This window comes from Petaurus breviceps, unplaced genomic scaffold, assembly GCF_028583685.1.
Source record: "Petaurus breviceps papuanus isolate PSGF00001 unplaced genomic scaffold, PetGlider_PUasm1.0 175, whole genome shotgun sequence".
Classification (NCBI taxonomy): domain Eukaryota; kingdom Metazoa; phylum Chordata; class Mammalia; order Diprotodontia; family Petauridae; genus Petaurus; species Petaurus breviceps.
The window spans coordinates 31451837-31477955 of NW_027185764.1; the positions used below are offsets into that span (position 1 = coordinate 31451837).

Consider the following 26119-nt stretch of genomic DNA (forward strand, 5'->3'; position numbering starts at 1 on the left):
AAATGCTTTTTAAGAAGTTCATGAGGTTTCCCTCCCCCCAGACTTTAAGGAATGGATCATTTCTTTCCCTTCCAACACCACTCTGGCACTGCTTTTAACCTTTATGTTTAAAAAAGAAATATGAGGACAACAGGCTAACTTTCTTTAAAGACAAAAACAAAATACGACACTCCTGCAAACTAATTTATTCTCGCCATGAACTGCCTGGTTATCATTCAATCAGTATTTATTATGCGCTTATTGTGCACCAGGTAGGGCGCTCAGCACTAGGGATATGGAGAGCACCTCGCACCCGCGGTCTAGAACTTGACGGGGAGGGGCAAGGATTATGAGAGGAAGGCGCATGCGCGGAGCGGGCCGTCAGCCCCAAACTCCCCCTGATGGCGCCAGGCTCGAAGCATAGAGTGAGGTGACTCTAGGGGGCAGCAGTCACCGGAAGTGACCGCGCGGGGCTGTTTGGAGTTTGGACTTCCTCTTCCGGGTCCCTCGTGAGCGCTCTTCGGTGCCACTTTCTCTTACTCACTGGCTGATGTAGGAGGTCTCGCTCCGGTGTAGGCGCGTCCGTGTCGTTGCAGGTGAGGAGGGTCCTCGTACGCCCCGGGGGTGAGCGGAGGAAATTCGAGGATCCTTAGCCACCCCCCCACTGTCTCTCCCCTTCCCCCGCGGCCTCCCGTTTCCCATAGGCCCCTGCGGGGTGGGCGTGAGGCGGGCGAGCCCGCGAGCTCCGCCCCCGGGGGCAGGTTTGGGGTGCTCCCTGACGGAGCCCTCGGAGGTGGGGGCTGAAGGTAATTAGGCGGAGGGAGGGTTCACCCATCATGGATATCTTGGGCTTTCTCAGTGCCTCAATTTTCCCCGTATGTTAAATGGTGGGCTTTGACCAAGTGATACCTAAGGGCCTTTTGGGCTCCAAGCCGAGCCCTGCAAACCCCAGGCCCCAAGAATACGGGGGTGTGGTTTTGATCGCACTGGGTTCGTGGGATCATGGATTTAGGGCTGGAAAAGCGATCTCAAAGGACAGTCATCCCTTGTCTTTAGGTTAAACGACTTTCCCAAGGTCACAGGAGTGACAGGTGGGATTTGAACCCACAGAATTACAACAATCCACAGTCCCCGTAAGCATGTGATCCCCCACTGCTCCAGTCCTTAGCCGGACCCTCCCCATTGTTTTCTTTATCTGTAAAATGGGGAGATGAGGTTTGTGCCTGTGGCGGGTAGCGTTCACTCTTATGTCGGGGATTTTTCATGTTCTGTACCAGAATCTAACGATTCAGACTCTGGTTAATGTTCGTGGACTAGTCCTAGTCTGGAAAGGAAGAGGCAGACCTGGCACATTGGTGACCTGAGAACGCAGCGCCTTTGGACAGAAAACTAGTAGTGTTTCCTACATAGCTTCTGAAAACTTACTTTATAAAGCTCTCTTCTGACTGTTTCCTTTGGCTCTCTCCACTTCAGTGTCCCTTGTACCCTATAAAAGCACAGATGTCAAAGTCTGTATGGTATGTGAATTGACATTAAATTGCTTGTCCGTTCTGACCTTATGTGTCGATATCAAAGCAGTGTTTATCAGGACAACTTTCATTTCCTTAGATGAATTCTCTAGAGATTTGAGAAAGAGAGGGAGAGGGGGAGAGAGAGAGACAGAGAGAGAGAGAAAGAGAGAGAGAGAGAGAGAGAGAGAGAGTGTGTGTGTGTGTGTGTGTGTGTGTGTGGACAGAGTTTCCCTATCTTATCCAGACTGGAAGTTCAGGGACTACCCAGGGGACTTGATCCTACTACTTTTAAGTTCGAGATCTCTGACCCCCTAGTCACCCACCCCTCTCCCTGTATGACTCCCCATATTTTACCCCCTTACCACATTAATGCTAGACTTAGTATCAACACTTCCATCGATCCTGGGGCACTGCAACTCAGAACGCTGTGTTCAAGAGGCACCCTCCTCCCCCACCCCCAACTCCCTGGATAATCATGATTGGGGCTTTTAATATTTTTTGTGTCATGGACACCTTTGACAGTCTGGTGAAGGCTATGGACCCTTTCTCAGAATAATGTTTTTAAAAGCATAAAAAAATACAGAGAAACAAATTTATCTTGAAATAGAGTTATCAATATATATTTGTGGGGGAAAAAACCACAAGTTCATGGTTCATAGGTTTTTTTCTGTGGAGTATTTAAGAGGAAAAGAATTGGAGTTGCATAAGATAAGAAAGCAAGAAGGTTGGATCTGTATCACTGTGGCTGTTTCCTCTGATGAAGTCACAGCCCTTTAAAGATTTCAAAGTAGAAATTGCTTACATTTATATAGTGCTATTAGTTGCTGTTTGATGACCCATGTGGTTTAGAATGGTCTTGGTAATAACTGTTGTTTTAATGTGGTGTAATGCCCAGAATGGTTCATAGAAGTATTAATTTAAGATGAGTATAAGATTATGTGTCAAGAAGTCATAGCATAGCCAGCTTCAAAGACAGGAAGATAAAAGATGTGGGTTCAAGTTCTGCTTCTGACATATTCTAGCCATGTGACCCAGGGCAAGTCACTTAACTTCAAGGCCTCTAGGTGACTCCCTTAAGACAGGCAACTTGCATTTGGAAGAGTTTGCTCACATGGAAGTGATACGAATCCCTATAAGATTGTGTGAACTTTTGATTAACTTGTCATAAGCTTTTGATCTTGAGTAAGCAAATTCTTAGGTCAACAGGGAGGAATGATTTGTCAGCAGAGAACAGATGACTTAAGAAAGGTTTTATTTACTCAGATTTATAAATCCACAGGGGAGATTTGCAGTAATGAACTTGAGATTAAAGGACAAGATCTCTGTACATAGTCAAGTCTGCCCTACAGACTAATTTTCCAAAATATCAAATTGCAAGAAACAACAAGAAAATGGGTTAAAGACATATGTGATTTACAGACAAGCAGACAGATAGCTAGAAAAGATGACTGATTACTGTTATGGTTTTTCTTTGTTGAAACAATTTGGGATCTTTACAATATTTTCAAAACTAGTAATTGAATAGGCTTATTCCTTTCCTGGTGTGGTGTGTGTAGCTTTTTTTTTTTTTTGCAGAAGCTAAATTTATATTGCAAACTTATATCTATATATTGCAATACATATTTATATCTAGATTCACCCTGTGAGTAAAGTTTTTTTTAGTAATTATGGCTTTTAATATGTTAGTAGGCTTATTACCAGGGTAGGAAACTATAATGAAAGTGAAGATTGATCAACCGTATTTTGGTTTGTTTTATTTTTATTGGTAAGGTACCTTGGTTGAAACCATGACCAGGTGGGCACGAACCAACACAGCACATAATAAGAAGGCTTTGAAGGCAACATCATGGGAAGATATGAAGCAGGGCTCTACAGAGAGAGCAACCCAAAATCTACAGAAGGATAAGCACTTTCATTCCAATGCTCTATCCCTTAAGAAGGATGCACCCCAATCAAAAAACAAAAAGAAAACATCTTATACCAATCAAGATGTAAATGGGTTCATGGAATATCTAAGACAGAGTGGGAATGTGACAGCAGCAGATAGCCTGGAAATAAGAGAAGAAATAGCAACAGCTCTCAGAAAAGATAGTCGCCGAGAAGGAAGGAGGTTGAAAAGACAAAAAATAAAGAAAAATGCACAGGTAAGATCATTCATGTTTGCTTTCTTTCAGTTCTTACTAGTCATAACCTGTTTTTATACTATTATCACAGCATACATATACATACACGCATGTGCATAATATATGGGTATGTATACACATATACATATGCTTATATACATACACACATACACTTCAGTATTTTTGTGGCTACATGACCCCATTGGTTTGAGTACTCCCTTCACTGGTCTGCATCAGGCTATTCTTATCTGCTTTTTTTCCTTCTCCGTTTTATTTATTTACTTCTTAATTTTGTTTGTTTGTGTATGTATTTATTTATGATTTTCAGCATTCACTTTTATAAGATTTTGAGTTCTAAATAAATTTGTCCCCTTCCCTGAGACAACATGCAATCTGATAAAGGCTATACATATACAATCATATTAAACATATTTGCACATTAGTCTTGTTGTGAAAGAAGAATCAGAGCAAAAGGGAAAAACTATGAAAAACAAAAAAAAATGAGAAAATAGTATGCTTCGATCCGCATTCAGACTCCATAGTTCTTTCTCTGGATGTTGATACCATTTTCCATCATGAGTCCTTTGGAGTTGTTTAGAAATTCTAACTTAGATTATTATATTGCTGAGAAGAGGGAAGTCTATCAGAGTCGGTCATTGCACAGTGTTCTTACTGTGTATAGTGTTCTGGTTCTGCTCACTTCACACAGCCTCTGTAATTTTTGTTCCTTCCATAGAACATCATATATTTACTAGCACTGTATAAATCTAATGTCAATGTTCATTAGATTTATATGCTTTTTCTCCAGAGTTCAAGGTGCGTCCTATAGGATACTTACACAACTTGAGATAATAAATGCTTTTTAAATGATGTAACTATAAAAAAAAATAGTTTCCAAATTGTTTGGAGCTGTTGCTTTGTCGCCAGCAGAATTCCTTTTCCAAGTATGATGTTGAAGAGGATGATTTCTCTTCTCACTTGAAACATATACCAGGGGGCAGCATAGTCCTGTGGAGCTTTAATGCTAGCTCTACAATTAGCTGATATATTTGTTAGGTTGTTTTCCCTGTTCTTTAGTTTTCTTACATGTTTTGTCAAATTGTTTTCAAGCAGAACAATATTTTCTCATCATGGCTTCTTGTTTAAAAAATACTAATAATTTAAACCTTCCCTATAGTAAAGTGTTATATTTTATATTCTATGAAAGGATATGATGCCCAGTAAGTTGGCTATTTCATGCAGGCATAATTCCTGCACTTCTTATGATAATAGTTAAGTGCTTTAAAATCTCATTATACAAATGAAAAAACTAAGAACAGAGTAGGCACCATAAGATGTCATACTAGTTAGTTGAAGAGTTGGCATTAGAACTCTGTAGACTTCTGCTGTCCTCATTATATATGTCAGTTGAAAGCCTTATTCTACATTATACTTTTTTGGGGGTAATATTTTCCCCAGTTACATGTAAAAAATTCTCAACATTCATTTTAAAAATTTTGCAATCCAGATTCTAGCCTCTTCTCTCCCCTGAGATGGTAAACACGTTGTAAAAGAAACACAGACCACCAACCCTCCAAACCCTCCCCCCCCTCCTTTGCCGGAAAAAAGAACCCACGAAAAAAATAAAAGTGGAAAATAGTATGCTTCAGTCTGCATTCAGACTGCCCATTAGTTCTTTCTCTGGATCTACATTATGCTTTGAAAGGGAGTTCTTCTAGTGGCACTATATTAGTTTTTAGAGGACTTGGGCATATCCGATACACCATACGTATCGGATATACAAGTACAAATGATACTTTTTATTCATGGCTTCTTGTTCTATAAGTACTTATCACTTAGACCTGAATTGAAATAAGCTTCCAAAATACCTTATATTAAGATTAGTCTTTTATGCCATTTATTAAATCTGCTATTTTTGTTATATTTTCTAAAGTAAGAGTGGTTATATCCAGGCATCTAGTCAGGGTAATTAAGAGTTAAGGTTTGAGAGTCCCTTAGTATATAATCTTGGTTAAAGTCTCTTCAGCTTTCTGGGCTTTGTTTTCCTCAACTGTAAAATTAAGGAGGTGGGTCTTACATGATCATTTAGATCTCTTCCACCTCTAAAATTTAAGGAGTTCCATGATGTTAGAAAGTTTCTTATATCTGTATTTAGAGATGATACCTAAGAAACTGTTTCCCAAATAGGCGAATTTGAGTAGATAATATTAAGCATTTCTACTATAATTTGTTATTGTTCAGTCATTTTAGTTGTATCTGACTCTTTATGACCCCATTTTGGGTTTTCTTGGCAAAGATCCTAGAGTGATTTGCCATTTCCTTTAACTGATTTTACAGATAAGGAAACTGAAGCAAAGAGGGTTAAGTGGGCTTGCCCAAGGTCACACAGCTAGTAAGTGTCTGGGGCCATATTTGAACTCAGGAAGATGAGTCTTCCTGACTCCAGACCCTCCATTCTATCCACTGCACTACCTATCTGCCCTTTTTTATAATTAGGGTAGATAAAATCCATTATTTTAAAGACAGATTTTTAAAAATCTAATTCATATTACATTTTTAAATTTTTTTTATAAAAAGTTTCAAAATCAAGCTTGAGCACATAGCATAAGCATTAAAATTTAACATTGCATTAAACTTAAAACAATATATTTCTATAACCTTTTATAAATAGTGCATGGTTCTTGTCATCATACCCATTAATAACATTCTTAATATTTCATAATAGGGTCAATATTTCTGTGCTATAGAACATTGGTCTGCAAACTGCACCCTTCAGGCTAAATCGTACCAGCTGCCTGTTTTTGTATGATACAGGAGGCAAGATTAACTTTTATATTTTTAAATAAAGTTTCATAGTATTTAAAAATGTAAAATTCATTCTTAGTTCAGATTGTACAAAAACAGGCACCTGCCATGGTTTGGCCCTTGGGCAGTAGTATGCTGACCCCTGCTATAGAAGATTGTTCTCTAGTGCTAAGTATGATAAATTTTAATGCTGAGAGTGAAGCCATTCAAGAAATTCATGTTTGCTGATGAAGTTTTAAAGGTCATGTCATCTAAGCACCTGTATTCATCAAGAATCTGAATATGTTTAAGTGACAACCTAGCTTTTAAGCAGCAGCCACTTCTTTTGCAGTTGTACAAAGGATTTTTTTTTCCCAGTGAACTAATTCGTTCTATATTGAGAAGTCATTGGGGAGCTGAAAAGTAAGAAAGCTCATCTTTTCCAGTTTGAATAAACAGGAAGAAGAACATGAAGACTTGAGTTAGCTGCGTAATCCAGGGCAATTTTCAGTATTCCTTTTTTGCACTTGACTAAATTTTTATTTTGAATTAGACCCCTGATTTTATTGGTATAGCCAGCTTGTGGTGAGGAAGAGTCTTCTATCAGTAAAGGTCACCACCTGTTCAGCAATTTAGCTGTCTTAGAGAGTAGCCTGGCACACTAAAGGATTAAGTGATTTGACCAGGGTTACACAGCCAGCATGTGTCAGAGTCAGAACTTAATCCCAATCACTCAATCAGTAGACATTTATTAAGTGTTGGCTATGTGCCAGGCACTGTGCTAAGTATTGGGGATGCCAAAAAAAAGGCAAAAGACTGTCCCTGTCCTCAAGGAGCTTACAGTCTAATGGGGGAATCTTGATTGGTTCTTGATGATCAAGGTCTTCTTGATTCCAAGACTGACTCTATGTCCACTACATCACTTGGCCTTTATTTTACTTTGGTTTCTAAAATTACACATTTCCTATTTATGTTTAAGATAATTTAAAAATTCACATGCTAATTTAGTGATAAATGTTTGTTGCTGAGGGCTGAATAATAATGGAGATAGGATGCAATGAAGAAAGTGCTGAGCTTAGCTATGGGACTTGAGTTCAGTGCCCAACTCTGCTACTTATTGCCTGTCTGACCTTGGGCAAATCAGCTAATCTTTCTGGACCCTAGTTATTTCTTCTGTAAAATAAGGGATTGGACTAATGTTATTTCCTGCTCTAGATCATCGATTCTCTAGGTTGCTCTAGGTAAATAAACCCAATTGTTATAGTTGTCCTTGTGAGTATGAGGGAAAAAAATATCCTTTCTCTGTTATGTTGGGAAATACATGCTCCCAAGAAACAATCATTCTATATTCTGAAATAGTTATAAGATTAATTTTATGAAATATAATAATAAAACTATTTTTAAAATGTATAACGTATATAGGTAAATAAACCCAGTTGTTGTATTTGTCCTTATGAGTATGAGGGAAAAAAATATCCTTTCTCTGTTATGTTGGGACATATTATGCTCCCAAGAAACAATCATTCCATATTTTGAAATAGTTATAAGACTAATTTTATGAAATACAACAATAAGACACTATTTAAAAATGTGTAACGTGTATCTTCTAAAAATGAAAACCTGTGTCTATTTCTGAGTTGTGATGAGCATGTATTAAGGTTGTATCATACTATAATAATATACTTTAAGGAAAAACATGATTAAATTAAGTCGTCTTGACTAGTAATTTGAATCATAATTCAGTTTGATTTGATTTAAATCAAATCCATCCTAGTTAGATGAAAGTTACAAATGTTGTGAATGCAGATTTTTAGACTGATATAAATGTCCTAAAGTGAATGCAGATTTCTTAACAACACCATGTCCATCACTGAATAATCTTTGTTTCATTTCCTACAGCTTTTGTTTTTTAACTTTTTGCTTTTTGGAGGGGGGAAAGCAAGGCAATTGGGGTTAAGTGACTTGCTCAAGATCATAGTGCTAATAAGTGTTAAGTGTCTGAGGTTGGATTTGAACTCAGGTCCTCCTAACTCCAGGGCCCATGCTCTGTTCACTGTGCCACCTAGCTGCCCCTACTACAGCTTTTTGCATGATCTTTTATATCTTGGCCTCTGAGACTCATGAGTAGGACACTTGGAGAATTAAAATTTTATAAGCATTTTGAGAACGTTTAAAGGGGCATCGTGACATATTTCAATTCATAACAGTAGCTTTAAGATTTACAAAGCTTTACTTTAATATCATCTGATGTAATTCCTGTAGCGCTCCTGTGAGGCAGATGGTACATATGGTCTTATCCAGTAGTATGATCCATAGATGAGGAAACTAAGGATTTAAGAGGGTGATTTGCCCAAGATTACATCACTGGCAAGTGATGGCATCAGCATTCAAACCCAGTCTTCTGAGTCCAAGTCAAATGGTATTCCAGTATACCATGCTGGCTTATTTTGCTATGTTGAGGTTTTTGAGAAAGAAGTTAGATAGTAAATTAAACATGGGAATGGACAAGTTTTTAAAGTATTGGTGACAGCAAAGAATTCTGCCATTTGCTAAAGTTAGTGTTGGATTGGGTTGTTTGTTTTGTTTTTTTTTTTAACATTTTTGTTACATTTTGAGTTTTGAGTTGTCGCCCTCAAGACTTCCTCCCAACCCCACATTAAAGAAGTCCAACATTTGATATAAATACATGTGTGGAACTATACAACACATTCTTCTGTTTATCAGTTCTTTTTCTGGAGGGAGATAACATTTTTCTTCATAAGGCCTTCATGGTTGATTTCAATGATCATATTACTCAAAATAACTTAGTCATTCACAGTTACTCTTTGAACAATACTGCTGTTATCATGTACGATATTCTTTTCATTCTGCTTGTTTCACTCTGCATTATTTCATGTGTTTTTCCATATTTTTCTAAAACCAGACCGTTCGTTTATTTTTTTTAACAAAAATTAAATATTTTATTTTTCCCCAATTACATGTAAAAACATGTTTTAACATTCTTTTAAAAAGATTTTTGAGTTCCAAGTTATCTCCCTCCCATTGCAAAGGTAAATAATTTGATATGTTATAAACGTACTGTAATACAAAACATTTCCATGTTAAGTTGTGAAAGAAAACTCAGACAAAAAATCCCAAGAAAAATAAGAAAAAAAGCATGCTTCACTCTGCATTCAGTCCCCATCAGTTCTTTCTTTGGAGGTAGATAGCATTTCATCATAAGACCTCCAGAATTTTCTTTGACCCGTGTATTGCTGAGAATAGCTAAATCATTCAGTTGATCATCATACATTACTATATACAATGTTCTCCTGGTTCTGCTTATTTCACTTTGCATCAATTTGTGTGAGTGTTTCCAGGTTTTTCTGAGTGTCGTGCTCATCATTACCACAGTCTGCTCAACATTTCTTAAAGCACAGTAGTATTCCTTCAGTTAGTATTGATTTTAACAATTTAAGAACTTAACATATTTTCATCTTCTCAGGTTTGTTATCATTGCAGAAAGCAAGGCCATGGAGTTGCAGACTGCCCCGCTGTCCTTGAGAGTCAAGATATGGGCACTGGAATCTGTTACCGATGTGGGTCCACTGAACATGAAATAACCAAATGCAAAGCCAAAGTAGACCCAGCTATGGGTATGTCTTTTCACTTTTTTCCCCCCCAATTAGGAAAAAGGGGCCAAGTGTAGTGGTACTTGGCTGTAATCATTGGTACTAGCAGAGGTTAAGGCAGCTGGATTATTTGAATTGCAGAATTCTGAGCTACAGTAAAGTTAAAGTCAAATCAAGTGCCCACAACAAGTCCAGAACCATTACAGTGAGCCCATAGTAGAGGGTAGCCACTAGGATGCTTAGGAAGCCCAGGTCAGAAACGGAGTAACCAAAGCAAATAGAAAGGTCAAGGCTTCCATGCCTCCCAATCTCATAAAGAGGTGGGTGATAGGAAGGAGAAGACCGATGTTTCCATACTGATTTTTTTTTTTATGATCAAGATTTAATTCTTGCCATGTATTTTGAAAATACAATTATTAACTGGGCACGGTGGTGCATGCTTGTGGTGGTCCCTGTTCTCAGGGAGGGTGAGGCTGATGGATCACTTGAGCTTGGGAACTTGGGTTTAGGACAAGTCAGATATTCACATCAAGTACTTCACTGAAGTCCTGTACCAATAGAGTGAGTCCCTAGGAGCAAGGGTGTGTAACCAGGCTGCATAGGAAGGTGTACTCCTGTGCTTATTAGTAGTCGTATCAGACCCTGAGTAACCCCTCAATTTCCAGCTTGGATTAGGTAGAGAGAGATCCATTTCCCCACTCCCCCAAAATAATTATTCTGGAAAGGTAATAGGCTAATAAGCTGAATAAGTCACACATTTTTGAACATGACCAATATAGAAATTTGTTCTGCTTAGCTATGTTTACTTGTTACAACTGTTTCTTTTTCCTTTTTCTTTTTTTTGATCAGGAGGGGGAGGTGGGAAGAAGGAAAAAAATAAATGCTTTGATAATATTTTTTTAATTACAAAAATTATTTTTGAGCATGAATTAATAAATTTGTTATGAATGTCCTGAATGAACCAAACACAGAAATCATTTTGCTTCCATGCAGAATACCTTTAAATAATGCTAGATTTTCTGTAATGTGCATTTATGAGCATGACTAAGACAAGAAATATTTATCTTCACAGGAGAATTTCCTTTTGCAAAATGTTTCATTTGTGGAGAGATGGGACACCTATCTAGATCTTGTCCTGATAATCCTAAAGGACTTTATGCTGAAGGTGAGAACTATTTTGGGACATGAAATAGGACAAATGTTGATAAAAAGTTGGAAAGTAACTTTCCTTTTGAATAGAACATTTTAGTGGTTGTAAGCACTTGGAAGATTAGTTCTTTTCTATAATATATATGCTATAAGCAGGAAATGGTAGCTTTCCTTCATATATTAATAAATTCTACGCAAAGTAGCCAGAGCATATGTATCAACCTTTTTTGGTATACTTTGACATAATTTGTTACAGTATCATGTAGATTTTTACTTTTCAGTGTAGTAATAAACTGCAACAGTAAACTGCATCTGTCAACTAATATTATATTTTTTTCCCCATAAGTGTATTCCTCTGGTTTCATGTACATATATCTTTCACTCCTCTAAAACAGGTATAGGTTTTCCTTTTTAGAAAGTTTACACAAATGTTTGCTTTTTGATGATGGTTTTAGCCAAGTTGAGATAAAGTATATATCTTGTGAAAAATTTAAGTACAGTCACTTTTTAACATTACAAGAATTTGATTTATCAATGTTGATCGCTTTTGTTTTTGTAAATGTTGGGTATATTTTATCATAATGGTTTTGGAGTTGACTCATATTCATGTTTTTAATTATTTGCGATTAAACCACCTCACCACATCTTTCAGTAATTGTGATGAAACCTGAATTGGTTAAAGCTTTACTCCCATGTTTATTCATCTGTAAAATAACCCTACAGCTACCAGACCTTTGTGTTTAAGACACAAGTGAGGGACACCTGCTCTTATCGCCTGGGTTCCACTTGGTCTCTCTCTGCCAGTTATAAGTGGAATGTTCCTTGACTTCTGTCTCTTCTTCTACAATTTCTAGTCAAAAGTGAGAATGGTTGTAGTGGAACATAGGGGTTTTCCTCCCTCCCTATAAAAGGCCAGACTTGTAAAGGCTTCACAGGAGATCCCAGAGAACAGACGATAAAACATAACTTCCCATTCAAGGCAGAGAAGTGCGGGGCTACCAGGATGGAACACTACACTCATCGTCAGATATAGTCAAAGTTAAGGTTGTTCTTGCTGAATTGTCTTTCTTTGTCTCTTGGAAGAATTCAGGTGTGTGTAGGGGGTTTGAAATGATCAATATAAAGACAAAGCAATCATTTTATGTATGTGTTTGTGTGGTATGTGTATGTATACACACATATACATATTAGATATGTGTGTGCATATACACATACTGTGAATATATACACATGTATGTATGGATACAACACATATCTCTTGCGAGTTAGATAGGGGCACCTCTTTTCTGTATCACAAGACAGACTTTGACAGTACTTTGTAAAATTAATAGTTATTCAGAGGTTAGGTAGATTGAATTTTTTTGTTCTTTCAACAGGTGGTGGTTGTAGACTTTGTGGTTCTGTGGAACATTTTAAGAAAGATTGCCCTGAAAATCAGAATTCAGGTGAGATCTCATTTAAAGCTTTTTTGGTGCTCTCTGTTATTAGTAGCTGGCCATTCAGAGACAGTGGAATTTAAATGACACCATAATTTCCTACATGTCTTAATCTCTCACCAATAAATTTTAACCCATAAGTCTCTGACATTGCCTTAGTTGTTATTGTTCCGTGTGTATATTAGTGTCTGTTGAACCAATTAATTAGCTCTTTTCTAGTGCCTCGAATGGGGGGAGGGAGTGTAACTACATAAATAGAATTGAATTGAGTTTTTCCTGAAAAGAACTTTACCTTGAAATATGAAGGAAAGCATAGTTTTATGTTATAAATATCAATTTCCCTTGACTTTTCTCATAGTTTTTTCGTTAGTTGAGGTGCTTAGAATAAGTGTTTTGAAGATTAAAGACTTAGGCCTTTACTTTCTCTTGACCCACACAGTCAGAGCAAAGGATATTCTGGTTAATAGTGAGCTTTAAAAAAAAAATAATTCAGAAGGCATTTCAAGATCTCTGCCAGTTTATAGATGTTTCCACTGACTAGAATCACAAATGAACCATCTTTTATCAGCGTTCCTGATGGCCACAAGTAATTTCTCATAGATTTTCAGTTTTCCTCATACTAATTTTGACACTAAATAATTACATGGAATTGGGACTAGCTGGTCTGAAAATTTCAAACCACTTGGTTATGAAATGGCAATGGAGAGTCAAGATCATTGAAATTCCTATATAAATAAAATCCTTATTTTAGCAAGTAATTTTCTCTCCTTTTTATCATAGCTTAAAAGGTTGACAGATTGATTGGCATGGCTGTCAAGTCTTTATTTGGTCATCCTTTCATAGAGATAATAAAATAAGCCCCAAAACCCCAGATATCATAATGAAAAAAGGACAAGTGAGGTACTGTCTAATCATAATGATAAATTAAACAGTTATTAAACCCTCAATAGTTTACTACTTCTTGTACTTGTGTATTGTGAAGAACTTTGCAAGAATCTATAGTTAAGGTGAATTCTTTGTTTAAACTTATTCATGATCACTTAAAACTTAACCCTGGCATTACTTAAGGCAAGGTATTGATTTCCTAATAAAAAAAATACCAGAGTAAAAATCAGATCTCCAAGGTTCCTGAGTTTGAAGTGTTCTATGTAAACCTGGAAGCAGAGGCTCTGCGTCAATAGTTTAAGTGCAGAAATAGTAAGGATACTCTTTAAGTACTGAAGATGTTAATCACATAGATTATCTAACCAATGATTGTCTTACTGGTTATAAGGCCAGTCCTTGTCAGTCATGAAAGCCAGTAAGTGCTAGCTGTGGCAAGACTTTATAAAAGGCATGGGAAACTTTTCATAGAGTGTTTGTATAGAATAGGAAGCCCCTAATGCTGCTCATGAAGGGAAGCAGGTCAGCATCATCACAGCCCAGGCATCCTTTCTGTGGTCAAAATGTAGTTATAGGTTCCATCCAGTCCCCCTTCTTCAGAAGGTTTTGGGAACCCCAAATTAAAAAAAAAAAGACTTTGTGGTTTTAAGAAGCCCAAAACCATAATCCTACCTAAATATATCTGGTAGGCCCTTGCCACACCCCCAACTCCTGAAAATGCATTTAATCTTCACATCCTGGGTACCTTTTCACAGTCAAGTCTGGAGGAAAGTGAAACTCTACTACATCTTCAGCCATGAGATTAAAATGATGAAATGGAATGTGAATTCTCTCTCCTGGGAGGATCGCCACTTCCAGAATGACAGGAATGACAAGCAGATGGTGTATAATTTCACAGGTGGAATCTTGTGCATTTAAAACTGGTGCTTCATAAGCCTTGCTGTTTACAGACTCTTGGAATTCATTGACTCACTAATGATGAACTCTGGGAAAGAAAGAAAGAGCCTTCTCATCAATTTGTGCAATGCAAAGTAGTTGCTGCATTTCCCTAATTGGAAAGAGAAATTGCCTGTGGTACTCTCAAATCAAGAGTTATAATCAATTACAGAAATGCACACTTTCCTTTAGCAATGGAGTCTTCCCGCCTTGTGATTATTCATGTCAAAGCTAGTTACTTTACTAAGTCTGTGAAGCTCCCAATAGCTGTCTTCATTGTTCTTTTTTTTCCTTGAGTTCTTTTTTCCTTCTTTTACAGATAACATGGTCACAGTTGGTCGTTGGACTGAGGGGATGAGTGCAGATTATGAAGAAATTTTGAAGACTCCCATACCACAGAAACCAAAAAAATTAGTAGCCAAGGTTGTTACCTTTTGATAGCAGACACATAACACCTTATAGTGTTCTAATTTGAGAACAGTCTGACTGTGTCAGAATTCCTTTTGTGCACTGAAGAGGAGTAATACCAGCACGAAACACTCGAAAACAAACATTTGATGCTTAAATGGGAGTTCTGGGGCAAACCTAGTTCTTAACAAAACAACACCTGCAAAGCACGAATGATACCAATTGATAAAAATCTTACTTTCTCAAAAATAATGAAATAATTTGAACAGTCAAAAAATAAGACCTTCTGCATATGGAGGTGAGCTTTTTATATTTTTATAAAAGTTACATTTCTTTATGTAATTTATTTGAGTCCAATGGTATTTTAAGAGCTCAAATTTCTTTAGTATATTAAAATTTATTCTGCTTTTGAATATTTAATAAAAATGACTTTACCTATCATGGTACCTGTTGCCTTAAAACTTCATTCCCAACTAAGTTTCTCTTCATCTGTTTGCCTATGTCATTGTATTCTGTATGTCTTTGGAAACAAGATTCTTCAAAAAAATGGAAATTGGTTCCTGCTTTTTGGAAAAGGGAGAGGTATTATTGGACTCACTTCTACTTTGTATTTTCTCAGAGGCACAGAATCATAATTTAAACAAGACTGAAGTCTATCAGCACCTGTCCCCTTTGCTCCTTGTCCTTGATTTTGGTGAAAGAAATTCTAGCAAAGGAGCAGGTGGACAGTTTCTTGTTGTATTGAGCAAATGGAGTATAAAACCCAGCACTGTGATCATGTATTTAGATGAGTCAGGGTGAGATGGAAGCAGCACCATAATGGAGTTAGAACACTAATCAGGGAGACATTAGATCCTTTGTTTTATTTGATGAATACATGCATACTTAATACATACATTTCACAAGACATAACTCTGCTATTGTACTGTATAATAGAGTGACTCGGGTGTATTGTGTATTTCATTTGAGATTTTTACCTGATTGGATACATTTATAACTAAAGGAAACAGCTGTGATTAGTTACTGCAGCTTTGCTAGCAAAATATTTACCAAATAAGAAAAGAGATACTTTTCACTGTTGTCATTTCTGGGGAACCGAACAATGTTGGTGTTTTTTTTTTTAAACAGGCTTCACTGTTTTTCTTTCTGGAGTAAAATGAAAACATGAGGACAGCAAATATAACTCAGTATCTAAGGTCTTAAAGAATTGGATACTTTAAAAAAAAAAAAAAGGTATAATCTGATGCAGCTGGCCTGAGAAAGCAGCAGCCACCTTGGGGACTAAACACTTAGATTTGCTTGACCTGCCATGGAAGGAGCAGCATACTCCTGTGTCACTTGGAGCCCCTCCAGTCTCTGTACTCTTTCTTGTTCAGTCATCAGGGCAGAATCTTCTCTTCTGGTAGCCCCTGCCTTTACATTTTAAGGTAATCCCAACCCTTGCTTCTAAAATCATCAAAACTACTTTGTAGATGCCAAGTATCTCATTTTAAAATGATGAATCTCAATTTTTAAAAAATGACTGTTCTTGGGAATTCTGACAGGTCCTGAATAATGTGTGTCTCTGGAAAGGAGCTGTAGGTGAATGATAAAAGGCCTAGTGTCTCTCCAGTGCTAAGTGTGTTTAGCCCAGACCTCCTGGAGAAAAGAGCAAAGCATTAGCATTCGTTTCTTACTCACAGTGAAAGATTCAGTTCAACTGATAATGATTTCTTTCAATGTGTTGATTTGAATGTGGAAGGTAGTCATAGAATATTAGCTTTAGAATGAACATAATTCAGAATTAAGTTCTTTGTACATGCAAAGTACTATTCAGCCTGAGGGGGATTAAATACTGCTACTGATCCCCATCCTTGGTGCTTACAGTCTAATAAGACAATTAAACATCATATAGCTTAACCCCCTTATTTTCCAGATGAGGAAACTGAAGTCCAGAGAATGTAACTTACTAACAACAGCCCACATTTTTGGAGTTCTTTAACACCTTTTATCTCCATGTGTTGCATTGACTTGCTTAGGATTACCCAGTTAGTGGCAGAGTCAGAACTAAAGCCAGATCCTTGCATCAAGTTCTGATAATACTGGTACTCAAGGAGCTATGATTTTGTTGTTGTTGCTAGTAAAAGTCTTTCTTCTAATAACACAGATCATAATTTCCTTTGCCTTAGCTTTGGCTGTTTCTGTGGCCTGAAAAAAATTCATTTCCCCATGTGTGACCAGCTGGTGACGGATGAGCCACTTGGTACATGGATTGAATGTCTGCTACCCAAGGCCTAACCTTTCCAGCTTGTGGGATGTGCCAGGGCTGGGACTTTGCTGGCACAGATTTAAGAGAGCTGAGGGGTATCAGAGAAGGACTTAAGTGGAGGCCTGTAGCAGCAAGCACCCCACCATACCCAGGTGGCTGCCAACACAGGTTCTTAGATCTGCTTTTCTAAAGGAAAGCAACTCAAAATGGGTTAACAATCTTGCTTTAATCAAACATGTCATTTACCTAGTTTGGGGGAAAAAGGTCAGCACCCAGAACTTCAGAAAATACAAACAAGTTACAAGAAGACAGAGAAACAGATAAAGCAGACAGGCCTCCAACTGCCTGACCATTACATCCATACCTAGTCACAGTTACCAGAGGGAAGCACCAACATCTGGGTTTTCAAAACCAGAGGCTCAATGGCTGCCCAGAGTCTCGTCTGGTCAAATCACACAACACTTCTCAAAGTGAGCCCCAAAGCAAAGCCTCACATCAGGGTTTATGTCACAACCCTTTTGACTCACTGCCCAATCAAAAAGCAACAAGGTGTGGGCATTCCTAAAAACCTCCTGCCACAGGCTCCAGATGCACTTAAACCTATCAAAGGGCCTAGGAGCAGGGAAGATCTTAAATTCCCATTCTCATAACAAGGCCTTCTTAACTTAAGTGGAAAATGTCTGTACCCTACAAAATCCCCTGTGCCATTCCAAAGGTTTGAAATAGATGTGTTACTTAGATAAAATATTCAAATGGTTAAACCCTATTTCTCCTTTTAGTTATAATGGCTAGGGCTTAACCTGAAGAACTGGAGTAAATGAGCTAGGTCTAGGCAAGAAGTGGCAGGGGGTCAGAGGTATAATAATTATAGTTCCCATTTATGTGACACTTGAGATAATCATTTTATCTTCATGTTTCCATGCCCTGGTAGACAATACATGATAGCCTTATTTTACAGATTAGGAAGCAGTCACATGATTATTTTCCTGGGATCCCACAGCTAATAAGTGACAGAACCAAAATCTGAGTCCAAGTCCAGTGGGACAGTATAACTGGTGGGAAGCAGTAAGGGTTGTACCCCTATTATTCCTGTACTTACCCAGGCCTTGCTTAATTAATTTCTTAATGTGAGAAACGTGCTTGCTCTAGAAGGAAAATACTAGTGAACCCTGGAAAGTTCTCGTTCTGTTTCACATTCATTTTACGTTCCTTTGTGAGTGGGTAACTCCCTAAAGGAGTACACTTGCTCAGACAAATGCAAGGCTATTTATGCCCTGTTCCCAATTCGAATTTCCCCCCTTGTTCTCCATTGTCTAGATGCAACCTCCTGAACCACCTACTTACTGTTCTCCTTGATATGTTCTTCCTCCCTCGTCATGTATCGCATGTGCATTTAAATTAGCTTGCCTCTGCCCTGGGCAGAAGGTTTTGGATAATATTAAACATCTCATTAAGCATGTGTACAAGCTTCCGACTTTTTATTTGATAAGAAACCTGGTTCTGCTAGGTCACAGCTCCTCTGACTTACATCCTGTTATCACTCCTCCTTTGGAAACAGAATTCCTTCTTTTGTTTTGCACAGGAATGTTCCAGGGTTGCTGATAGTAATGAGTATCCATCTGGAGAGCAGATAAATCTTTTCATAAGGAGAGTTTCATGAGGAAAGTTTCTTTATAACATTTGAAAGGGACATTGGCGAATCAGTCTCTCCAGAAACCATATCTCCGAGGAATTTCCCTCCTGAGAAGCCCTCACACAGACATTCCTCCCTCCTCCCCTTTCTCTAGTTGGTGGTCACCTCTCACGAAAAGATTTTCAGAAGAGTTTGTCTGGCTATCTCTACAAGCTCTTAGGCAATGACTAGCCACTGGAAGTAAACACTTTCCTTCTCTATAACCCGGAACACTGATCAAATAAACACTGCTTTTGTTCCATGATGGCTGTGTCAGTTACTCCTCAATGGTCCCACCCGTCATCGCAGTAACTTTTTGGGCTAAGGTGCCACTCCTCTGCCACCAGTCCTCTAAGTGTGTCGTCTTCCTCCTCAGAATCAGTCGGTAAACATTAAGCACCTACTACATGCCAGACATTACCCTAAGCTCTAGGGATACAAAAAGAGGCAAAAGGCAGTCCCTGTCCTTAAGAAGCTTTCAATTTGCCTAATTTAGAAAAGGAAAATAACAAATGTTGCAGGGGATGTGGGAAAATTGGGACACTAATGAACTGTTGGTGGATTTGTGAACTGATACGACCATGCTGGAGAGCAATTTGGAACTATAAAACTATATACCCTTTGATCCAGCGTTTCAATTAGGGCTATATCCCAAAGAGATTTTTTTAAAAGGAGAAGGAATTTTATGTCTCCCCAAAAATATCATTAGCAGCTCTTTTCCTGGTGGCAAAGAACTGGAGATTGAGGGGATGCCCATCAATTGGGAAATTGTTGAACAGTATGATTTTGCTAAGAATGATGAGCAGGATGGTTTCAGAAAAACCTGGAAAGACTGACATGAACTGATGCCAGGTGAAGTGAGCAGAACCAGGAAAACAGTATACACAGTAACAGCAATATTGTGTGATGAAGAATTGTGAATGACTTGGCTATTTGCAACACAACAGTGATCCAAGACAATTCTGAAAGACTCATGAAAAATGCTCTCCGCCTCCAGAGAATGGACCTATGGGAGTCTGAATGCAGACTGAAGTATACTTTTTTAATGTTTTTTTTTTTGACCTGTGTTTTCTTTCATAACATTGCTAATGTGGAAATAGATTTTTCATGACTGAATATGTATAACCTATATCAAATTGCTTGCCTTAATGAGGAGGTTGGGGGAGGGGGAGAGAAAGACAATTTAGAACTCAGAATTTTAAAAAATGAATATTAAAATTTTTTACATGTAATTAGAAAAAGTGGTTTAAAAAGTTACAATTTAATGGGGGAGATAATATTCAAACAAATATATAAAGCAATCTATATGCAGGATAAATAGGAAATTATTACTAGAAGAAAGGTATTGGAATTGAGAGGTTGAGGCTTTCTGTAAAGATGGGACTTTAGTTGGGATTTAAGGAAACCAGAGAGGTCAGTAGTCAGTGGAGGAGGAGGAACATTCCAGATGTTGGGGGGCAGCCAGAAAAAAAGCCCAGAGCTGCGATGGAGTGTCTTGTTTGTGGAACAGCCAAGAGGCCAGTGTCACTGGATTAAAGAGTATACGTCAGAGAGCAATGTATGAGAAGACTGGAAAGTCAGGAGGGTGCTAGTTTACAAAGGGCTTTGAACACCACACAAAGCATTTTGTATTTGACCTAGGAGGTGATAGGAGCCACTGGAGTTTATTGAGTTAGTGGAGAAACATGGTCAGACCAATGTTTTAGGAAAATCACTTTTGCAGTTGACTGGAGAATGGATTGGAGTGGGGAGAGACCCAAAGGAGCCAGGCGCACCAACAGGCTATTGTAGTAGTCCTGGTGTGAGGTGAGAAGGGCCTGCACTGGAATCATGGCCATGGCAGAGGAGAGAAGGGACCGTATTTGAGACACGTTGCAGAGGTGAAATTGACAGGCCTTGAAAAGTCTTTAATACAGGGATTTCCTTTGCTTTAGAATGTATATATCTCCATGACTTAGCACTCTAAGTGCTTAAAAGTCGTATTCTTTCATCACTGGCAAAAGATAATGATGAATGTTAGGTTGATAATTAAGTGCTAAGGGAAAATTGAGATGGAGGGAAGGGTGTTTTTGAAGTGTCCCGTGTTTTGTGTCCTTAAGGCTTAATGTACATGCATGTTAATTCAGTTTGACAAGCTACTAACCATTGGCTAGGTGTACTTGGGAAGATTAAGTCACATTCCCTACCTTCATGGAGCTTACAGCTTAATAGTAAAAAGGGGACATCTTTGGGATTTTTTTTTTTTGGTAAGATGGAGACATGTTATGGGGAAGGCTGAATGTGATGACTTTATTTTAGGGAGAAGAGGGGTCAGACAGCATTTATAAGCTTTGTAGCTTTCATAACTTGTTCCTCCTGTGTGCTAACTAAACAGAGTGGTCCCTGGACTTACTGGCAAAGTCTGTTATTCTATTTATACCTCAGTGACTGATGCTTTTGGCTGTATAAATTATCAATTTCAAGTTTCAGAGACTATTGACGTCGATGATTTATCCTACACAAAAACCTTATCTATTTTAAATATATATGTATATTTTCAGGAATATATATATCAGTAAGGTTTTCCAAATTTATTATGCGTTTATAAGGATTCTGGGTGCTGGGTGGTGATCTACTGAAGTTGATTGATAAATGAAGAAAGGTAAGTGAAGGAACAGAAGAGACAACGGTTTTAGAAACCCAGAGAGTATCCAGGAAAAGGGACTGATCAACAATATCAGATACACCACAGAGAGATGAAGAAGGTTTGAGGACCGAGAAAAGGTCTTCAAGATTTAACAATTAAGAGATTCTTGGTAATCCTTGGAGAGAGCTGTTTCTCTTGAATGAGATCAGAAAGTAGAACAATGGGAATCATTAACCATCTGAATATGACTATAGACATCAATGAACACATGAATACACTGAATTTTTCATTTTATTAAAATTCATTGGTCAAAGGTCATTGAATGCATGTACAAATATAAACCATCGTATTCATTTATTTTATCTGCCATCCTTAGGGAGACATAACATGGCTAGTTGACAATTAGATGTTTTGAAGTCATAATTTTTATCCCTGCTTGCATTGCAAACCAAGCTGGTAGACAAAAGCCACTAACCAGACCATTAGTGCTGGCACAAGCAGGTATCAAAGAACAACATCCAGGAGCCACAGAAAACATACATCAAGAATATCAGGCCGCAGCAACCTACACCTCTTGGCAGAGAGTAGAAGAATTAGGTGTCCAGAAGATCAAAAAATTTGGTTGTTAGGTGCGGCCAGGTGGCTCAACGAGTAAGAGCACCGGCCCCAATGTTGGGATGACCTGGATCAAATCCTGGCTCAGATACTTAGCACCACACCCAGAAATAACTGGTCATGTAACCTTGAGCAAGTTACTTAACCCCAATTGCTTTAAAAAAAAAATTGGTTGCTTTAAGAACCAAAATGCCAGAAATGCCGTGCCTCAAACAAAAAGCTTTTAGTGTCAGCTTAGGAAAGTCCCCTATAATTAGAACAGACATTAAATCAAGGACTGCTGCTATCTGAAATCCTAAAAGGTAATAAGCTATAATTTAAAGAGTTACAATTGCCCTTTTGGGTTTCAGTGGGGACTACTGATGGGCAGTCAAACTGTAGAGCTGTGTTGTCTGCTGAGATTGTGGACTTTGGGGTGGGGGGTAGCACAGATTTTAAGTATGTACCAATGAAAAGAAGAGAACATGTGAAAGTTAGAGCAGTTGTGGAATTATACCAGTAGTATGACTTAGTAAATTGTAGTAACACTGTTTTAAGACCATGTGAAGCAAAGTATCTTGAGCACACTTAAAATGGCCCTTTCAGTGGTCACTGTCACTTATATCTACTGGTTTTCTTTAAAATCAGTTACTGAAGTTACCATAATTTTAAGTCCAAGAACTCTAAAAGAAAGGTACTGTGTAATCCGACTTTCAACTAGTTCCTTCATTAGAAGGAACCTTAGGTTAAGGGCTTATTAAACTCTTCTGATGTTAAAAAGTGAGACCCTCAGCTTAAGTCCATCCTGACCCTTCCTGAGAAGGATCTAGTTGGAGGTACAGACATAAAGCTCTTTAGAAAGAATAAAAGAATAGTTTTCACTGTTCAGGGACAGAAAGAAAACTAGAAGAAATTCTGTCTAGGATATGAGGAACTTAGGATCTGTATGGTTAAGAGGGTTCTGATTTGGCCTCAAAATCACAAGGAGGGGGCCATCCTTTGTTGCTAAGGACTACATTAGAGACTAGAATTGACAGCATCTTTACATCTGAGAAATATCAAGCTGGACTCACAATGTACAACTAACCAAACTTTTACAATCTTGAAAAGGCTTCAGGAGGTGCAAACCCAAACACCATATTGTTGTTAAGGGCAAGCAGACAGTATTTGGAAGTCTCAGTCATATGGGCCATCTGACAGTATGAAAGGACTAAAAAAAAATACTGCACTATAAATGTGTGGTCTAACTGCCCTTGTATTACTAAGCTTACATTTTTCCTTATGTCAAGAAGTAATCAAAAAAACTTACTTAAAATTTTTTGAAAAAAAAATTTTAGTTACTTTTCGTTTGTTTCTGTATGTTGTTTCTTATTTTCTGTTTTTCTCCGGAATTTAACATGTTTATAATCATTATTTCTATTTTTTAAAATGAATCCAAAAAATAGTTAGACTTTATCTCTAAAGGCCCTGTTTTAGAGATGCTGGGAGAAAATAATAATTTAAAAAAATAGATTAAGTTTATATTGGGAAGGTGTGAGGAGGTAGAGGATTGGAAGGGGTGGCCAGCAGTGGCAGAATGCTAAGAAGAGGGCCTTGACTTCATATGAACCTGAGAGAACTCAGGAAAATGGTTCTTTGGGTTGCAGAGAGATGTCCCCAAAGAGGAGGGAGGTTCGCCTGGGAAAGGCTGATTTGCCTTTAGGACCAATCCAATTCATGGATAACTAGAATAGAAGAATGAATGTCAAAGAATAAAGTGCTAATGTAATAGTTCTGAAAGAAGAGTTCACTTAATGTTCTTTTACCTCTCGATATCACATTTTGCAGGTACTTTACATGTATATATAGCAATAGATACTAAATTGATCAGCCACCTTGAATATATATTAAATGACACCAGTAAGTAGTTCCTATTACTGAAATTGATTGAATTCCATTATGTTTTAATGTCCTCCTAATTTCAAGCTCTAAAAGTGTAATACATCTTGTCAGATGCTTCTGACATACAGGCACCTGCTGTTCCCATGAAACAATGTCATCCTATTAATCAACTATTCCGTTTCTAACCAGTCTTCATTTCAGGTTTTCCAAAGATGTAAATTGCACACCAGTCACACTGTTACGACCATTTAGTTCTTAAAAAAAAAAATTAAGAGCACCTTTCCTGCTTCCATATCAATTTACATAATATATAAAATACTACATAACAGTCCATTCTAAGTTACCCAAGCCACCAAAGGGGAGTAGGGGCATGGTGGATCCACCAGTGTACAAATAAACAGTCATTTAAGCCTGACCTTGGAATGTACATTCCACTAAAGGTCCGCTCTGGTGCCTCACTGTGACTCCAAAGTGATCCTAGGCTTTTGAGGGCTGTGTTAGCAGAGACCACGCCCTGGCCAGGCTTTAAGCTGTAAAGTCTTTCAGTAAGAACCTGTGGAAAGATGGTGCATTTGTCATCCAAGGCCAGAACACCTAAGGTTAGAAAGGCTCCTCACTAGGGGCTTGGCCACAGCGATTCATCAAACCATCTGGTAAGGTGGGGATGGTTGTAATTGATGTAGGTGAAGGAGAGACCCATACCCACAAAATCACTGGTCCCTGAAGTACTAGAATGAATTTCATGATTCTCTTCAGCATCTCCATGATTCCATTTGACTTAGACCAATATAAAAATTTGTTCCCTGGCCCACAAACCTGTTGGATGCCAGGGGAAAGTGGGCTCAGAATCAAAAACTGCTGCAATTAATCCACAAAATGAATAGTCCACAAACAGACCCCTGAGAGCTGGACTATTTAAAATATTATTTGTTGATAAATCTCTCATTAGTTGCTTTTTCTATGAACTGGATACATGAAGCAGCTGTTTCCTCAATGGACTTTGACCAGCCACCAATATCTCCAGCAAAATAAGGTAGGATGCCAGAAGAAATTTGGTTCAGATATGATACCTATTGCAAAAAAAAAAAGAAAGAAAAAAAATATATGTATGTATGTATAAAACATATACGTGGATATATATGTTTGTATATGCATATATAATGTATATGTTTTAACTGGACTTTTATAAAATGGGAAATTCTTTAACATAGAACATCTTGTTGGGGTTTGAAACTCTCTGGTGGGGATGAGGCCATAAACTGACCCCTTAAAGTCAGTTTCTGTGTCAGTTCTGGGATGTTCAAGGGGTAAATCTTCCATGACCAAGATCCATAAGTCACTGAAACCAGATATTAAGATTTTTTTTTCAGTTAGCAAAAGTCTATTTTCTTTCCTTCTGCCTCCCCCCATTGGAAAAAAAAGTAAAAGCAGAACTCCTGTAAGCAAAAATGCACAAACTAAACAAATTCCAGCACTGCTTGTGTCAAAAAACATGTCTCAGTCTGCCTTCGGAGTCCATTGTCTCTCAGGAGGAAGTATAGGGGTCCTCTGGAGTTGTGGTTGCTTACTGATTTGGACAAAGGTTTTTTTTTGTTTTCTTTTGGTCTTTTTGGAGGGGGGAAGGCAGGACAAGTGGGGTTAAGTGACTTGCCCAAGGTCACACAGCTAGTTAGTGTTAGTGTCTGAGGTTGGATTTGAGCTCAGGTCCTCCTGACTCCAGGGCCTGCGCCCTATTCACTGAGCCACCTAGCTGCCCCTTGGATAGAGTTCTTATGTCTTTCAAAGTTCGCATGTATTTTTAAGCCTGCCCTCCCTCTATTGCAGAACTGAATTAAGAGATTTTTCTGTCTGCTTTCCCAAAAGAAAAACAGACCAACAGATGTTGTAGGAAGCTCACCGTGCAGGAACTGCCGTCAACACGCTGTATCAGGAATCCTGCACTTGTGATCTCACTTCTGTTGTAATATGGAGAAGGTGGGATGGATGCCAGGGTGACGGACTTCATTGCTACTACGTAAGTGTTACTGGAGGAGGAAAGGAAGCTTCCTCAGTTGTCACAGAAAATTAAGACTTTGAGTAAAGAGACAATGATTACAAAGTAAACATGGTACAGCAGGGGCCGTCTTATTCAGAGAGAAGCAAAACTTTAAAAACAAATTGGCATCTACGCATCTCTTGAGGGTTTACCAGCACTTTTCCCATAGCAAGGGAGGACAATATAATAATCCCTATTTTACAAAGGAGGAAACTGAGACTTCAAGAAATTAAGGCACGTTTCC

At 38.1% G+C, this 26119-nt stretch overlaps 2 protein-coding genes across 3 annotated transcripts in view; one reads left to right on the forward strand and one right to left on the reverse strand.

Moving 5' to 3' along the window:
• The first annotated feature begins 409 nt into the window (after positions 1-409).
• ZCCHC9 (zinc finger CCHC-type containing 9) lies at positions 410-15265 on the forward strand. Of its 2 annotated transcripts, none has more exons than XM_069085034.1 (6): positions 410-575; positions 3261-3634; positions 9882-10032; positions 11081-11173; positions 12534-12602; positions 14731-15265. In XM_069085034.1, the coding sequence occupies exons 2-6, from the start codon at positions 3278-3280 to the stop codon at positions 14847-14849; spliced, it is 789 nt and encodes a 262-aa protein (XP_068941135.1). In that variant the 5' UTR covers positions 410-575; positions 3261-3277; the 3' UTR covers positions 14850-15265. The 2 variants fall into 2 exon arrangements, with proteins under 2 accessions (XP_068941135.1, XP_068941136.1); XM_069085035.1 differs by lacking the exon at positions 410-575 and adding an exon at positions 672-785.
• A 6413-nt stretch (positions 15266-21678) lies between these two features.
• Positions 21679-26119, reverse strand: part of ACOT12 (acyl-CoA thioesterase 12) — a 78848-nt gene continuing 74407 nt past the window's right edge. The window contains exons 14-15 of the mRNA XM_069085036.1: positions 25738-25864; positions 21679-24910 (exon numbers count right to left, since the gene is read on the reverse strand). Of these exons, the coding sequence (XP_068941137.1) occupies positions 24764-24910; positions 25738-25864 (274 nt within the window). The 3' untranslated portion in view covers positions 21679-24763. The remainder of the gene's footprint in view (positions 24911-25737; positions 25865-26119) is intronic.